This window comes from Cottoperca gobio, chromosome 11 (genome assembly GCF_900634415.1).
Source record: "Cottoperca gobio chromosome 11, fCotGob3.1, whole genome shotgun sequence".
In the NCBI taxonomy this organism is placed as follows: domain Eukaryota; kingdom Metazoa; phylum Chordata; class Actinopteri; order Perciformes; family Bovichtidae; genus Cottoperca; species Cottoperca gobio.
In genome coordinates, this window is record NC_041365.1 from 8,348,238 (window position 1) to 8,366,117 (window position 17,880).

General features: G+C 41.8%; 1 protein-coding gene across 2 annotated transcripts in view; it reads right to left on the reverse strand.

The window, feature by feature from the left end:
- Positions 1–4,831: 4,831 nt before the first annotated feature.
- tshz1 (teashirt zinc finger homeobox 1) overlaps positions 4,832–17,880 on the reverse strand; it is a 28,944-nt gene continuing 15,895 nt past the window's right edge. For both annotated transcript variants that reach the window (XM_029443721.1, XM_029443720.1), the window contains one exon: positions 4,832–9,423. In XM_029443721.1, the coding sequence (XP_029299581.1) occupies positions 6,095–9,423 (3,329 nt within the window). In that variant the 3' untranslated portion in view covers positions 4,832–6,094. The remainder of the gene's footprint in view (positions 9,424–17,880) is intronic.

Consider the following 17,880-nt stretch of genomic DNA (forward strand, 5'->3'; position numbering starts at 1 on the left):
TGTTGGACGGACAAAACAAGATACTTAAATATGTCATCTTGGGTACAACCTTTTCTAATTAGGCACCTGTTATAACTGGAATATTAATTTTAACAAAAGCCAATGTTAATAGTTCATCTCTACTAAAGATTTATATGTCAGTCAATGATAAGAACAACTTTTTTGAAACATCTCTTTGACTGAATGGACTTTAGAGAAAAGAGCTGTAGAGGATCTGCACCAAATTCTATGTATTAACAACTTATCAATCATTGTTAATTGATTACTAACATTTACAACAACATTATTAGCAAATAGAAAGGAAAACATAGCAACGGAGGGCAATTGTCATAACCTTGGAACCAAATGCTTTTCTTATTAATGGCTAACTGATTCATAAAGCATTAGAAAATGATTTGTAAGCATTAAAAAAGCCATCACTGTAGCTACAACACTTACACTATAAAGCACGACTTATTAGAGAAGTGGTACCAATCCCATCGTTTTTTTTACTTATTGTTTGATTTACTCACAAAAATCCTTCCAGTGCTTTCGATTATTAACGTACACTCGCAGCAACAAGCTTTAGGACTTTGTGGTCTTGTCTTGTCTTTAGGGGCCGGTGGCAGCTCAAGAGGAAGAACTTCTCAGCATTGGTTTTGAATTTATAAACATTACAGATGTATACATTTTGATTCAAAGTTAATATTCTCCTGAGAATGCAGTCATTTACAGAGCATTTGTGTTTTCCGTCTCCCTACTTTTGAAATCCGACCTACTGTACACTCTTTTTTTATGGCCCTAAAATGACGATGTGTTCCCAGTAACTCTCCTCCTCCTGAAACAGCTCACATGAAAGCATCTTGTGACATGCTGCTCTCCACACTCCTGTAGAGGAGAGGGATTCTTCTAGATATCTTCCCTCTAGAGAGCACACGTGTTTTGAAAGCGAGGTCTTGTCGTGCAGAGCTGAGATCAACAGAAGGTTGCCCAGAGAGCCGTGAGTGAGGGGGGGGGGGGGGGGTGCAAGAAAGCACGGGGTTAATTCACCAAATCGCACATGAGTACACATGATATGCATGTCACAAGGATTCAAACCCTGCCCGCACCATCGTGTGCATCTCGCTGACACGTAACACTTCATGGATGTGCAGATGCTACCACTCAGGAGCAGAGCAGCTTACTCCGACTCCAAGCTTTCCATTTTGATTATTATAGATGGATAACAGGCTGCATCACGACACCTCTTGTCATAAACACCCTTTTGTTTAATATCAGATTTGCGCCGCTGTCTCGTGAGCCTCTGCTCACCTGGTAATGGTGATGACACGGAGCCAATTTATTTAGTGTTTGCTTTAACGCAAACGAGAGTCACGAGAGAACAAAAACATCGACTGCCTGACAAAGTCATACGTGGAGCTTTTGTATCTGTTGTGACAAGACAAAGATGGCTTGTTTTAGAGACCATGTCTGAGACAACATCATAATACATGTATTCCACTGAAGGATCCGGAGTGGGCCGGCTCGATGTGGTGAATCTACAAAGCAGCTAAGAATTTGATCCCTTATGTAACGGTGTTCCACTGTATGTGCATGTTTTCAAAGTTTTCACAAGACAAACCAGAGGTGACATTCAGGGTTTAAGGTTGAAACTCATGATTCTTTCCAATAGTTACTGTGTACATTGTTTAGTTAGTCAAATGTAATGTGTATTATGACAATTGCCTTTTAAAGAAAACCTGTGGCATAATATTACACAATGTGACCAACAGCCCACACAGACTGTAAGTATTCAGTTATAAATGACATCCAAATTCCCATGTTTAATTTATACTATATGTCAAACTGACTCTTCACAGCAAATTTTAAGCACATTTTGATAAAACTTGAGAAAGAACGTCATGAACAGACAGAAATTCTTCAAAGTTACAAGTGTATTATGCTCTTTTCTCACCGTATGAAGCTTTTCTCAACTTTTCTTATTAAAGTTTCTTTATTAAAACAATTATTAATAAAAAAAAGAAGTTCCTTCCAAACTGTTTCATATCACGTCTATTTTGTGTTTCTGTTAATCAGTCTTCCTTTTTGCACACATTAGTTAACTTTCTGTACATTTGCTCCTGCACGTTGCCGTCTGTTATATACCACTTCTATTGTATTCTCGTCACTGCTGCTTCTTATGTTTCCCCGCCACACAGAGCACGCTGCGAGGAACTGGAACTCTATTGTTTCTTGGGGGAAAACGCCTCAGGCTAGTGTTCAAGAGCTGCGTAGGGTGGGAGCATGTCGACTTAAATACCTTCAGTGGAGACATGCCATGGCCTCTTTTATCAGGTGTCTCACTAGCTGAACTATAAAGCTTAGCTCTATGTTAAACCATAAAGTCAAATCCTGTTTTATTATGACAATGTTTTATTCACTTTTTTATTCCCCCCCCCCCCCCCCCCCTAAAAGGGATTATGTCTCTATTTGAAATTGTTCATACACATTCACTGATTTGGGCTCATCATGGATTCTGAATTAAAAAACCTCACATTCATTTAACACTCTATGAAAATGTGTCATCCTAACAGGGTGCTATGTAGCAAACGAAATATGCAAAAGATGATCCAAGTTGTGCACACGAGCTACCAGGCTGCATTAGAAATGTGCTCAGTTATAACTCAACAGGGGAAAACGGTATGCTACAGAGTATCATCCTACCAGCCCGTTAAGATAGATCCTTTGCTATACCCACGAAACATAAAAGCGATAGTGGAAACAGTTTGCCTACTCATTAATGCAGCAAGCAATGTCTGCCGTTTCTTTTCACAGCACCTGCTGGTACATTATTGTAACTGGTCCGAATCAACAAAAGACAGAAACCTGCTACCCAAGAGGTTTAGTAGTTTGACAGATTGGTCAACAGGCTTCTTTCCAAAAGTTAGATGAGAGGCTTAACGCCACTTTCATATCTGTACGGTAAGTATGAAGCTACAGCAAGCTGACGGTTAGCTTAGCTTAGCATAAAGACAGGAAACGGGTAAAACAGCTAGCCTGGCTCTGGCCACATGTAACAAAATCCACCTACCGGCACCTACAAAACTTAATTAACACGTTGAATCTTGTTTGTTTAATCAGTAAAAGGTGTTAAGACAACAAGTTGTGGTTTAATGAGGTGTTATGTGCTGGACTACTTCTTCACTGGCTCTTAACAGGAAATAGTCCAGCACATTACATCTCGTAAAACTGCAACTTTTCGCTTTATTTTACATTTAAGTTAAAGGGGTTTGGTTTTGTAACGTGCAACCATGCATATTCAAAGTATGAATAAAAAGAAGGGATATCACATTAATAATTTGAATATAGCATGATTTAATTACTCAGTATACATACACTATAAAGTTGTTGGTCTTGTAAATTATCTGAAAAGATACTTTTATAATATTCAACAAAAATCGATAGCCCTGAGATAAATGGATTTGTGTCAAATTTTGGTGATGAGTTGAAACCGTCTATATTCATGGATATGGTCTCTGCTACATTGGTAATGTTGTTAATTGTGTCGGTCAGCTGAAGGACGTGAATCATTATTTGGAGCTCTGAGCTGGCTCACCTCCCTTTCTCAGCTTTGATTCACAGCAGTAGACTCAGACCCTGCAGTCTGCTTCTCCTATTCAGCCTCCTGCTATCTCCCAAAAAAAGTAATGAGGGAGTGCAGTCTGGAAGGAGTTGCTGTCATCCTCACCAAAGGGACTCGAGCTCTGTCTGGCACCTGAGGAGACTGAGCTTGCAGCCATAACAGAGTCAGAGATCACGGCCCTGCAGGGTGATCTTTGAAACATGTGGCAGGGGAACACTGTTTCAAGCACACTTCAGTTCTTATGGAAGTTGCTCAGATTAAGAAAAGCTGTGGCTCACAGTGGGAAAACTGCAGCTCCCTCAGTGGGACCTGGAGATGGTCCAGAGTGTGCAGCAGCAAGCCCCATTTGAGGACAAAAATGTAGGGGATTTGATGTGGCTGTTGCTGTGTCTCAATAAAGCTAGCCAAGAAGGTGGCTCTGTTGGTGCATCACAATGAAGCCTGCCGGAAGAATCGGATGTGGGTGAATGCTGGATTTGAACCTAATGTTCCTCCTCAAAAGTGCCCCGAGTTGTTCGACCCCCTTTGAGCCCCTGGAAGAGTTCATTTACACACACGTCCAGAAAGAGTCAGACCAGCTGTTTGTCTGCTTAAAGCCAGAGTACCACGGCTGTCAGAGAGCTGTCAAAATCTGTCACACTGGATTGTATTTCTGATCCTGACAGTACAGTAGATGGTTGGATGGACATTTCAGTGGAGTAGAGTAAGGGCACACTCTACCTGTAGTAGAGGGACCTCTGCGGGATTCACTTCCTTCTGTCCACGCAGCAGCTGGCATCTTTAAATCAGAGCTTTGTCAATTTAAAACATCTTCTCACATCCATGTCATAATTCATCCTCAATGTTGTGTAACTGTGATGAAAACTATAGCCTCGCTCAAAGCATTCCTGGGTCAGGATGCAATTTGTTAACTGCCAGGTGGTGTTAAGCGCTGTTCATATATAAAATACTAAGAGAGGATGATTTGATGTGAAGCATAAAGCCACAATTCACATCTTGTAACTTACACACTCACAGAATCATATAGTTTGCTGTAAAATCTATAAATGCGGCAGAGAAATACTGTCTGGTAAAGGTTTTGTAAATAAAATAAAAACCTGAAAATAAACATTTAAAAGAAGGACAGCAGCACAAACATTATTTAAAACAAATTGGCAATAGTTTGCAGTATGATATTGTGTTTCATGTTTCACACTTTCCCCAAATCACTCAAACAACACCACAATTTAATCCAGGACAAGGAGTTTATTTTACAACTGAGGATAAAAGAATGCCATTCTGAATAATTGGGTTGATGATAAAACCTGCAAATCTATCATTAGGTGAGAATTATTTTTTTCAATGTTATGTACAGGACCATGCATCAGAGCAGATGCCGGTAGAATTCTGTCATTTTATTTAAACCACATTGAAGGACTTTTCACTGAAAAAGGACATTGTGGTCCGACAATATTCGGTAGTTTTATTCCTTTCCCTCCCATATTTGTCTAGAAAATAACATTATAAAAATGCACACAGTACAAATAATGTTGAACTGTAAAGAGCAAGATATGCTGACATACATGTATACATACTTGCTGATTATTCATACAATAACTTTTAAACTTCATTAGTTTTACAACTGTAGCTTCACAATAATAAAATTGGTAGCCTACTAACGCAAATACTGTACATGTTGAAACAACCAGGAAATTATCTTTGACTAGAGAAACAAATATTCTAAACATTTTGTAAGAATTTCTGTGATTTAATGGCAAATACAAAACAATATTATAGTTAGTCCCCCAAATTGCCATGATGATCAAGGGAATTAAAACTCAAAAGGGTGATGTGTTGTCATTTTTACCCACACATTTCTTCATCAATTTACACTTCCTTAAAGTGCTGAAATCATCTTAATATTTTAGAACATTATCTTTCACATGGCTACTTGTATAACCATATACCTTCATTTAAACAGCTAAACCTGCAATTTAATAAACAGGGAAATCAGTTTTGTCATCATGGTAGACATTTCATTAGACATAACAGGCTCACTGTTTTACATAAAAACATGCACAAATTGTCTCATAAATAATATGCAAGTTGTGTTGAAATATATTCATCTTGAAAAAAAAAATCATTCAAAAATCAGTGATCGAAATAAGAGCGTGGTCCAGTTTTAAAACAACAGATGGACTTTTCCCAAAGGCTCAGATAGGATGCAGTGCATTAGGAAAGCAACAATCAGTCAGTGACTATATAGTGCCCTGGCTGCTGCACCGTTTATCTCAACAAAAAGTCTACTTTTAAAACTTAGCTTTGAGCCTCTGCAGTGCAAGGTCCTGCCATTTATGATAACTGAATAATTACAGTATGTGGTATTAAAGCTACCAAGTTCACTACAATGTGTGTCGTAACAATATTCAATACAGTTGTGGCACTATCTGTTGTGACAGATTGTAGCTTCGAGTAATAGTGCAACAGTAAGCTGTCATGCTATCAGCTTTATCTTCATTGTTTGTCAAACTTTTCCAACTCTTTCACAAAGACAAGATGGTCCTCTGGCGACTTCCCGTGTGTTTTGCAAAGGTGCAATTTGATTGCATGTTTGCTCACAAATGTCCGATTGCACAGTATGCACTGATATATTAAGCAAGCATCTTCTTCTGTAAGTCCAGAGGAACTGAAAGTCTTGTCCTCTATTCTGCTGACTGTTTGCTGCTCTATTAAATCTATGGAAAGCTTTGAGAGGTCCTTCAGGGTAAACCCAAGGTGGGACTCCAAATGCTGAATGTAGGAGGAGGGAGTTCTGAACTGGGAAGCACAGTCACTGCACAAAAACTGAGGTTGGCCACAGTCAATATTTTTTAGGAACTTTGTGCCCCCTGTCCGTTTTAACTGGTACTTTACATTGGCCAGCCAATGTGAGATCGTAGTCATGGAGAGACCTGTGAATTTACAGATATGGACCCGTTCCTGAGGTCCCAAGTCACTGATCAGAAACTTTCCGTCCGGAGTCTCCTTAAGACTAGAGACAAACTGGGCCTGAAGAATCAGTAGGTGCTGGGGATTCCAGTTCGACTGACGGCCCTTCCGTCTTTGGATGGGAGACAGCTCATCTACGCTGTCCTCAAAAGAACAGCCATCGAGATCTGACTTCTCAGAGACAGAAGAAGGGGTCGTAGACTTTGGTGTCAAACGGCCCGTGAGATTTTTCACCATGTCTGAAATATCCATCAAAGCATTCTCTCGAAGGACTGGAGAGGAGGACTGTGAGAAATCTTTGAAAGCTGCTTTGCTGTTGTTTATGTTGCCATTGTTGCTTGGTGTAGAAACACCCTTAGGTGAACTTCCATTGGCATTTTTGGATTTTGTCAAGTCCATGGGCTGATCGTCGTCATCGTAGAATTTACTCACAGGCTCTGCTGACTTAATCTGAGCAGAGTTGCTGTTGATCTTATAAAGCATTGCAAAGGGGTCTACGAAGGGGGTGGCCACTTTTGCAGCTTTCCCCAAGTGGTTGTTCATGATGGACTGCAAAGCACTGAGAGGGTTGACAAGTGGTTGTTCAGGTGAGTGATCAGTGATGATGCTCAGGTTATTGCAGCCATTTCTTACAGGCTTTTTAGGTGAATCAACTTCACTCTTTATCTGTACTTTACTCTCCGTCTGCTCTCCTTCTTTGCCTCTCGACTCAGTCTGGTCCTCTACTGCAGTATTTTTCACTGCCCTTGAGCTGTTTTCTGGTTTAGGTGAAGCCCTTTTGTCCTTAGGATTTGACAATGGAGACTTTGCTGGCCTGCACTTACTCTGTACAGTTTTTTCCTCCTTTTCACTCTTTACTGAAGTTTTCCCTGTCACTTTCTCAACAAGCTCCTCCATGGCCAGCACATTGCTCTTGTGACTTGGAGGTGGAGAGGGGCTATTTGGTGAATGGATCAGATTGCCTAAATCAGAGGACAGTACCTTCAAACTGTTGCTGCTGAATAAAGGTTGAATTTGTGCACATGACGGAAAAGTAGACTTCAAGGATCCATGGAGCTGATAGGCGGCATGAATGCTGGGGTATCCACCCCAGGTTGGTGCTCCTTTTTGGGCCTTGGTGATTGCACTAGAAACTGTATTCTCTAAAGACTTTAGGATGTCCAAGCCACCTTTAGGCGCCTCTTCCAAGTCTTCTTCTGTCAGATATTGGTAAGATCTGGCCTTTCTAGGTTTATCAGCTTTTTCAGGAGGATCTTCTTTTTCCTCTTTAATTTTTTTCTCCGGTTCCATCGCTTCCATTTTCTCCTCCTCTGTCTCTTCATCTCTCGTTTCTGCATTTTTATCTTTGGGGCTAGTGGGCTGCAACGGGGAGTCAGGCTGTGACTTCCCATTGGGTGTTGGGAGTCGTGTGGTAGTCGGTGGCAGAGGAATTGACTGAAACTTTTCCTCAATGACAGGATCAAAAACTAACTGCTTACCCTTTTTAGAAGCTGAATTGGTTACTTTGAGAAAGTGCCCTGTGACCATCATATGGGCTGTCAGTTGTTGCAAGGTGTCATGTGAACTGCCACATTCCATGCATTTGAGAATTTGTGCCTTGCGGGCCTCAAACTGCCAAGTATAACTGGCACCGTTTTGGTAACCGTATCGATTGTTTGGAGTGACATAAGGATTGGTCACTCTTTGGTCTTTGGGAGACTCTCCCAGGAGTATGCCTGATGAGACAGACTCTGGCGAGCTTGGGGACATCAAGTCTTGAAATGCTCTTTTTTTGGTTGGGGGTACCAGCTTTGAGGTTAGGGCTGGCATTGGTTCTTTTAGAGGCACTTTCTGATAGTGTTTTGTTTTGATCATATGAACACTGAGGTCTTGCAAGGATTCAAAAGAGTGGCCACAGTACATGCATTTAAGAACTTTCTGAGCATCTTCTTTGCCTTCCATCTCCAGTAGAGAACGCTTACGTGGCTTGGACCACCTCCTGCTTCGGTCATCCTCGGAATCCTTATTGTCATCACGGTAGTGGCCCGTCTCGTTCATGTGCACCGTCAGGCCGACCAAAGTGTCATAGGCGCCACTACAGTCCTTGCACCTAAACTTGCTGGCACCCGTAAACACAGGGCCATAGAGCTTATTGTTTTGCCTGTAAAGCTGCACGGTGCTGAAAAGGCTTGGCTCAGGAAGGAGTTGGTATGGGGTGTGTTGAAAGGTTTTGGCCAAAGCTGCCTGGTGCCAGTCATAAGCTAATCCCCCTGTGCTGCCAGAGCTTACACTGTTGCTTGACACTGCTCTGGTGGTGGTACTGCTGATGGTAATATTATTAGTGGCTGAGGCATTGCTCGTGCTACATCTGCTCTTCAGATGGATGTTGCCTGGGCTGTGACTGTTCAGGAACCCATTGCTCCCTTTGTGATTGCTCCCACTGTCATTGCTAGCTGTGTAATTTTTCCCTTGTTTACTTTTTAGCATGTCAAGAGCAAAGCTGGACCAGGAGGCATCCGAGATCAAGTTTGCATAGACAGATTTCATTTTTGACAGACTGTCCTGTAGTGAGAGGCCATTGAAGGACTCTGTGCTCTCACCTAGATTCTCCTCTGCCTTTTCCTGATCATTGAAGGTGGATGTGGTCTTAAGGTCCACCAGATGCTCACTGGTGGTGCTGAGTGGAGAGGCGTAGCCAGCGTCGGGGTTGGTGCCATTGCTGAGTGGAGAATTTTGGCAGCTATAACGCTCTCCTGCGTCCTCGTTATCATTGAGAAGATAGTCTGCATCTTGACCGTCCAGGGAAAGGCCGTCATCTTCGAGATGTTCCTCTTCATCAATCTTATCCAGTTTTAATTCGTCCTCTGGTCCATAAACTGGAAAACACAAAAGAGCGGAAAAGTAACATTAGATATTGGATATAAATATATTTTTTAACACATTAGAATGACAAATTATGCATCTACCACCCTTACTTTATGAAGGCAGTATGTAAAATAATCCTAAAGAGATTTTTGTCAATTGTCCCAGCAGAGGACACAGGTTTGCAATAATAAAGTGGCAAACATCCATATCTTGACAATGACAAATAGTCCTCTTCACGGCGCTGCCTAATGAAGCTATTGAACACTACAGCTCAGCAAGGGTAGAGAGCAGAGATGAGCCACTGAAATGTTTCTGCTTAGTTTAAAAACACTAAACAAGCAAAATGTTATATTATACAGACAACAAATCCCCAGCAAAGATGATACATATTAATCATGCGGTGAGATCTGTTACTTCCCAAAAGAAATGAAGGTATTTTTGTTTCTTCACAATTGAAAAAAATAACAGAAAAGAAGAAAATCTGCTTCACAGATTGTTCTGTTAAAGACTCATTTTGATGCTTCCTTCACAAAATATGTTGAGTGGTAACAATAAATGAATAAGATGAATGTACTGCATTTGTGGAAAGATTTTAGTACACTCATCAAATATAAACCATTTTTTCGTTATCAACAAATTGAAATGCCAGAGCTGCCTACAGCCATGTACTCTATGCAGAGTACTTCATTGTATATTTTTGCTGCTGTAAAGCGACCACAGATTTGTTTTTGACTTTGATTTGCTCTATTCTTCCAACATGCCACACATACTATGGATTCACAAGTAAGAGATAGTGGAGGAAAATGCCAGCTGCATCAGTCTTGCCAAGCCATGGTTGGCTGGAGTCAACTTGGCATCGGCTGTGGAAGTCCTCACAGCGTGATGCTAGGAAACGGCCAGTGGACATGACAAGCAGTGTTGTTACTGCCTATGCTCCCCGAGTACTCACAGCTTCAAGTGTGCCATTTTAAAAGAACAGAGAGAGAGAGAGATGTATAGTATCAATGGAAAATGGCTGCCTAATCTGTAACTCTCGACGATTTTCACAAATTGTCACAATTGTTGAAAAAGATTAAATCTGCGATATAATTCTGTCGAGTGACCAAGATTTTAAAAAATTAAGAATTCAAAAAGGAAGAATTCTATACAATAGTGGAAACATGAAAAGATTTACATGTGATCATGGAACCAGATTAAGAGAGAAATATTACATAGAGGAAGTGAGAGGGAAAATGGAGGGTTAAATATGCTAAGGCGGCTCCCCCAATCCATTACTCGTAAGATGCTTGTCTGAGGTGCCAGAATCAGTCTCCAGTGAGGAGGCAGATGTGCTGTCAGCTTCAAACAGCATGTAGCTCTCTATCCCATAATCGGAATGGACATAATACCTGATGTTTGTGAGGTGCCAGTTACTGCTGCCTGGGAAAAGCTGGAGGTCCAACAGCTGCAACTCTCAGCCTTGTGTGTGAGTGTGTGTGTGTGTGTGTGTGTGTGTGTGTGTGTGTGTGTGTAAAAGTGTGTGTGTTTGTGTGTGAGAGAACATAGAGGCTAAAATGTACAATGTTCCTTAATTAAACTATTCCAGAGCTAGTTTTGCTCTTAACTGTAAGAGCTTGTAATTATACACAGGCCGCACTGAAATCCTTCACTCGAGTTTGTCACTAAATTAGAAGATTTTAACCTTTTGCCAATGCAGCTGCACAGCTTTCTTTCAACCTGTCTTGTCCTCCCTGTCGAGAGGCAGCCCACTGTATTGAAATAAATGCAAAACTGAAGCTATTCAAAGTCAATGTGGTGAGAGTAGTTAAAGACAAAGCAGCTTAGCTGACAAAGTGAGAGAAACCTGACAGCAGTAAAAACACACACTCACACAAACACACATGGAAAGCACACTGACACTAAATTCTAGTCTTTCCCTGCCATCCTCCGTATGTTGCCTTGACAGGCATCAGTGTCAGGAGTGTGTCAGTGTCAGCCCGAGGTGTCAGTGTCCACGCAAACAAGCCAAAGAGGAGGTGGGTGGGAAAGTAACAACAACAAACACAAGTCAGCCATTTTTTTTCACCCCCCTGCTCGAGCCTCCTCCTTCACCATCTGTGTCAGAAAAGCTGCGGGTGCCACCGCCGGCTAATAAGGCAATCAGAGATGGAAAAGATGCTGACACGGCGGCTTTCGAGCGTCACTCAGAACAAAAGAGGAAGAGGAGAGGGAGGGAGAGAGGGATAGGGAGGGGATTAAAACGGGGGTGGAGGGAAGGAGTGGGGGAAGGTGTCTGTTGTGGTTGTCAGTCAAAAACGTAAGCCCACTTTGTGCTGTCAGGGAGGATAGGGAAAAGAGGGGAAGTTTTGAAAAGAGAGGAGAAAAGATGTGTTCAGGCCAGCGAACAAGAGGTGTGTGTGTGTGTGTGTTGAGGTGTGTGTGTGTTGGTGTGTGTGTGTGTGTGTGTGTGCTCGCGCATATCTCACACAATAAAACATGACAGGGAAACAACTTAAACAGCATCCAACAAACTAAGTATGAGATTTCCAGCGAGAGAAAGTAGTGAAATTACTGCCGTGTGCGCAAGTTTGTAGGTGTGTGTAAGATAGGTGTGGCTGATCACTTGTGTCACAGTGTGTCAGGTGCATGCAGAGACGCAATGTGGCTGGCGGGGGGAAAGCGAAGCCATCTGCGTCTGGAGAGGAGCCTGTCACTATTGTTGTGCCCAGAGTCCAGGATTTCCTGCTGCAGACAGGTGACACCACAGTAGGACATCCACCCAGTCACACACGCACACACACACACACACACACACACACACACACACACACACACACACACACACACACACACACACACACCTCTCCCCCAAACTACATCCCTCCCCCAAGACAGAAACCTGCGTGAGGTCCACACACACACACACACACACACACACACACACACACACACACACACACACACACACACACACACACACACACTTACTTTTTATACACGTATGAGAGAACAAATGCAACTGAGCTGAGAAAACAGTTGAGACAATGATTTTCTTGCTGTGTTGCTGATGTAACACACATGCATCGATCATGCAAAAATGTACATATCCCTTGACTAGGACTTGATATCAAACCTCAACACTTTTGCTTACCGACTAAAATGTGTACATAGCAATGAGTACCAAAAATTGGCATTTAATGTCAAGTCAGATTCATAATCTTGTGTTTTTTATTCTCTAAATTGGATATTTACTGATTTAAATCATAATTTTACCAATTTGAAACTGAACTGTATTTAATTCAAGTTTGTGTATGGCTGCATTTGTTAAGACATTTAATATTTGAAAAAAGAGATATTTGGCAAATTAATGTTTTTGTATTCTTCAAAGTAAGATATATAATTTTGTATTACAGTAAATTCAGGTAAGCTATTTCAGCCCCACATAACACCAAGCCCTATCTTAGCCTGGATACACGTAATCATTACAACTGTGCCAAACAATGGAAATCATATTAAAACAGAGAATTTTTAATTTATTTTTAATTCAAAGCTACATTAAGTACGACTGTGACTGCCCAACAGCACAAAAAGATTGCAATATGTTTCCATTCTAGTGACAAATCCAGCAACATTTGGTTGGTGTCAAACTTGAGTGTGACACACACACACACACACACAGACACACAGACACACAGACACACACACACACACACACACACACACACACACACACACACACACACACACACACACAGACACACACACTATCCCCTCTAAACCTTCTTCATTTATTCATGTTGTCTTGGAGAAGAGGGCAATCCTGGCTCTCATTTGCAGTGCTAATGTCCAATTCCGCCAGCTTTCACCCTGCTGATTTACCCTGCGTGGCCGAGCGCTGCATTCGGAGCGGGGCAGCCATCGAGGCTCCCTCACACCGTTTAGTGGCCCTTCAAAATGCAAGCTCTGCCCTGGCAGTCTTATTTCTCTCTCCCGTTTCGCTTTGTCACCGGCCCCTCCATTCCCTGCCACTCACCTCTGATGGCTTTGGACAGGCCTGATCAGTGTGTGTCATTGACCTGTACGGCGTGCATGAGTGTGTGCGTGTTTCAGCAGAGAGAAGGCTGTAAATAAAATGACATTATTATTTCCTCTGTCCTATCATGTAGAAAAGCCAATTATGGTAATGCTTAGTATGTCAGGCAATCTCTGTCTCTCTCTGCTCTCCCCCATCCTCTTCATTCTTGCTCTTTTTTTCTCTCCCTGAGGTAGTCGTGGCTGTGGCTTCATAGGACCTGACACTCTCTTTGGACTCCTCTGTGGACGACGCACACTGAGGCTGACTGAGGCTGACTGGCACAGAACAACAGTCTCCTCTCAGCCATAAGACAACTACCAAACTAATAGAGCTTTTTACACAATTCTGCAATAAGAGTTAAGAGAAATCATTTCAGATCTACATTGTCTTCAAAAGTATTACAAAGTTAGTTCAATTATAAACTCAATCAAATCAACGTTCCTTTTTGTCTTTCTAGTGAATGGAGACTATTTCATTTTGTTGCTTGAATTGAGGAGAGCACCTTGCAGGGTGAAATGAAAGTGCATGTTTTATATCTCCACCGCCTCCCAACACAGTACAAAGCTACATAGATATCCGTGGAAACCATGTATTAGCCATAATTTAACCCGCAGCTTGCTTGACCAGACATGTAAAAGCCTAACTAACAGAGCCCTCCCCCTCCCGCGGCCCCACCCTCCCCTAACCCACATGGAATAGTCCACCATATGGCACAATAGCTCCGAGGCTTCTAATAGCTCGTGTGTCGTACAAATCCACCTTCTCAGCTTCCACGACTCTTCCGGTTGGGGAAAACAAAACAGCCTGCTCTTCATGCTGCCAGCTACATGTGCAGACAACATTTAAATCTGACTTTTTTTTCTCCTCTGTTACTGCACACACTGCTTTGGATTCTTTATAGTAAAGCTAAATGACCTTTTCCTAAACCTTTGACTATCCTGAGGGCTTTCACATATGTTTCTAAGTAATTTGCAATTACTTGAACTCATATTATGCTAATAGCCTTTTTAAATGGGTCACATATGACAGTGCATTTTACCTCTGGCTCAGCTTCATCAGGCCACTATGAGTACAATATGTGTGCCTGAGAAAAACCAAATGATAGCTTCTGACAGAATAGATCAGTGATGAAAGAAAGCAACAAATCTGGAGAACAGCAGCCATTTTCCTCTGAAGGAAATTATTTCCAATTCTTCCTTGAATCGCTTTGCAAGTTTCTCCTCTTCTTCTGTTTTTCTCTCTCTTTCTTTCTGCCCCTGTTTGTTCAGATCTCCCGTGAGCCAGTTTCGACACGCCATGACAGTGACTGTGGTCTATAAATCACATTTTCCCTGAACTGTCAGTGCCTGCTTGCTCTGAGATGAAACAACAGCCATTAGATCATCGGCACGGCAGATTCCAGCCCTTTCTGCTCTGCTTTACAGCCAAAACCCCCCACACCCAACAATCGAACATTGCACTGGTGCTGCACACACATTTCAAACCATCTGGTTTGTTTTCAGGCGAAGTACAGATAAAGCATTACTAATGCTAATTAAAGATAATGTGAGTGAGATTTACACAATCAATGCCAAGCGCTGATTCAATGTAGGCTGCATCAGACAGATGTCATTTGTTAAACTGATTTTTCTAAAAGGAAAAATTGTCACTTTCTTTATTATACATAAGAAGTTAGCCTTATTTAGTTAGCCTCCGATTTAAATATCTGTATTGTCTTAATCTTCTGTTATAGTTTTACACATCGGGGGGACTGCACACATCTTTAATTATTTAAGTTGTTCTATTTTGGTTCAATCAAAGGTGGCCGTTACATGACATGATGGTGTTCTGTTTAAGTCGGAAGCTAACAAAATAACATGGTTGCATCCTTTCTTCATAGATGCCGTCTTTTGAATTCACCTGCATTGCCCCTGACAGTGGAGCTTCCCCCGACTAAACAACAGCTGCTCCCATCGCCTAGCAACAACCAGTTGATGGATGACCCCAAAGATGGATAATTACCATAAATCACTATGGTTGTGTGGAGAATAGAAGCAGAAAATCATTGTTGGGAAAGAAAAAAAAAAACACAGTTTAAACCTGGTGCTAACTTTGTCTCTCGTGAATCTGTTTGAATTGTAGTCGTTGGTAGATTCTCCTGCTGCCGAGAACTGGTTGCTAAACCAAATCAAAAGGGGCACTAGATTTGTCTATTAGGGTGTTATTTGGAGCGTTTCTTGAGAGTGGTCAGTGTTTTAGTCTGTATGAATAGGGGCTGTAAAATGAAACCTGATGAAATGACTCACGGGACAAAACCTGTCCTGAAGGAGCAGGGACAAAGAAAACAAAGTGGGCAGAGGAAGGAAGAAAGGAAACAGCGAAGAATGAATGATGGCAACAATGATGAGTTTAGTGCAGCAAAGAAGGAGAGGGGGGTCGGAGGAGAAGCACAAAGAGGAAGTGTGTTTACAGTCTGAAAATATGTGTATATTTATGCAGTGTGTGTGTGTCTGTTTGAGTATGTCGGAGAGTGACATGGTAGGCTACACGGTGAGATACAGGGAAAATGAGAAAATTTAAAAAAAGGAGAAAATGAGAGGACATGGGGCCAAAACAGGGTCACAACCTAACCAGTTTGGTCTAGCCGAGTCTGGTTGCACAATAAGCCATCAATCATCCTTCTTCACGCTGTCAGACCTCCCCTCGATTCACAGAGGCCATCCACTTGTACACGGATGAGGAACAAAACTTAGAAAAGGAAAAGAGACAGAGGGAGAGAAAAAAAATACATACACACGTCGACACTCACACACACAGTTCTACGAATCTGATCCTTTGTTTTCTGTAGGAAGAAGGCCTAAAGACCCACTCACACTCAGAAAATGGCACAGTGAAATTCATCCAATGATCTTTGCAAAAATCTTTGGCTCTAAAAGATTGGTAACAAGCTAAACACTTGCAGGGTTAGTTGAGGACTCTAGCTGGCGAGCTAATCGCTTACAAGCTAGCTAGATGAGTGTTAGCTCATGTGTTAGCGTGCTAGCGTTACTCTGCCACGAAAAAATATTTTAACTCTACAATGGGCCGTTTAGTCCCCATTTAGAGATAGTAAGAATGCTAACCGTACGCTAGCAAGCTTGTAAGACAATAAGTTCACACAGTTTATTCAAAACTAATCTCTTTAAACAGATATCTACATATGAATGCAGAATCTGTCGGCAACGAGACACGATTTTAGTATCGCAAACGTTCTGCTTTTTGTTAGTAGTGCAAGAAGTATTGACCAATCTCATTCGAGTGGGCTTTGGTTGAATGCAGCTAAACAGTCTGTGTGGAGAGCAAAAGAAGCGACACGACTTGACCAAAATGCAATCTCGAATCCCATCATTGTCTGACGAGGATTTCGCTTTTTATTAGCTTAAAATTCACTTGTAAACTGGCTACTTGTGAAACAATCCAGTCTTACACGTCGTCCCTCAACTCAATTCATTCTCCCATCTCATGTTGTTAATCGGACTGTAAACGACCAGCAACACACGTATACCCAAGTTTGTCGTTGGGTTTCAAGATGGATTCAAACCGGCATCATAACTGTCTAATAACCAGAAACAAACCCCAAACTTTTAAACAGTCACACACACACACACACACACACACACACACACACACACACACACACACACACACACACACACACCATTTTGTCTTTCTGGATCAAAACATTTCATCAGCTCCTCCCTACCCTTATCTACTTCTCAGTAAGACATTCAAAAACAAACCACACACAAGCCTAAACACAAGAATGCAGAGGACTTTGTGAGAACATGACCTGAGAGACACACAAAGAAAATCATAACTTTAAAAACCATAAAGTCACTTCAGGGAAATTAATTAGAACCGCAAACCCTCAGGGCAGGAGGCTGCTCAGGACAACCAAACGTCCCCAAACATTTTAGTGCTTTTAACTGCATGTGTCACCAGGGAAATTCCAGCGATTGTGCACAATCAAAACCGTTATCCTTTATGCATCGCCACATTTTCTTTTTCATTCTGCCCGCTTAACTGACGAGTTAGTGCTGAAGTCTGGCGCTCCATTAAACAAAGTTCTACTGTTTCATTTCAACACTAGTTTAGGATTTAAAGCTTGATGAATAGCATGGGGGCGTAACAAAAAAATATAACAAAAGCATACGCTGAACCACACAGCAGTTTGGAGTGTGTATGTGTGCTGGTGTAGAGCTTTTTTCTCCCTTTCCTGATGACCATGGCAATAAAGTGACAAAAGAAGAAATGATAGGAGGGAGGAGGGATTAGGGGCTGAAAAAGGGTCCCTGGAGAAAGTCAGTAAATTATGTACTGGGCTCTAAAAGTGGACTAGTATCAGTAGCCATCTGAGCCTGATTGCGTCTGTGTGCGACTATGCATGCCTGTATGT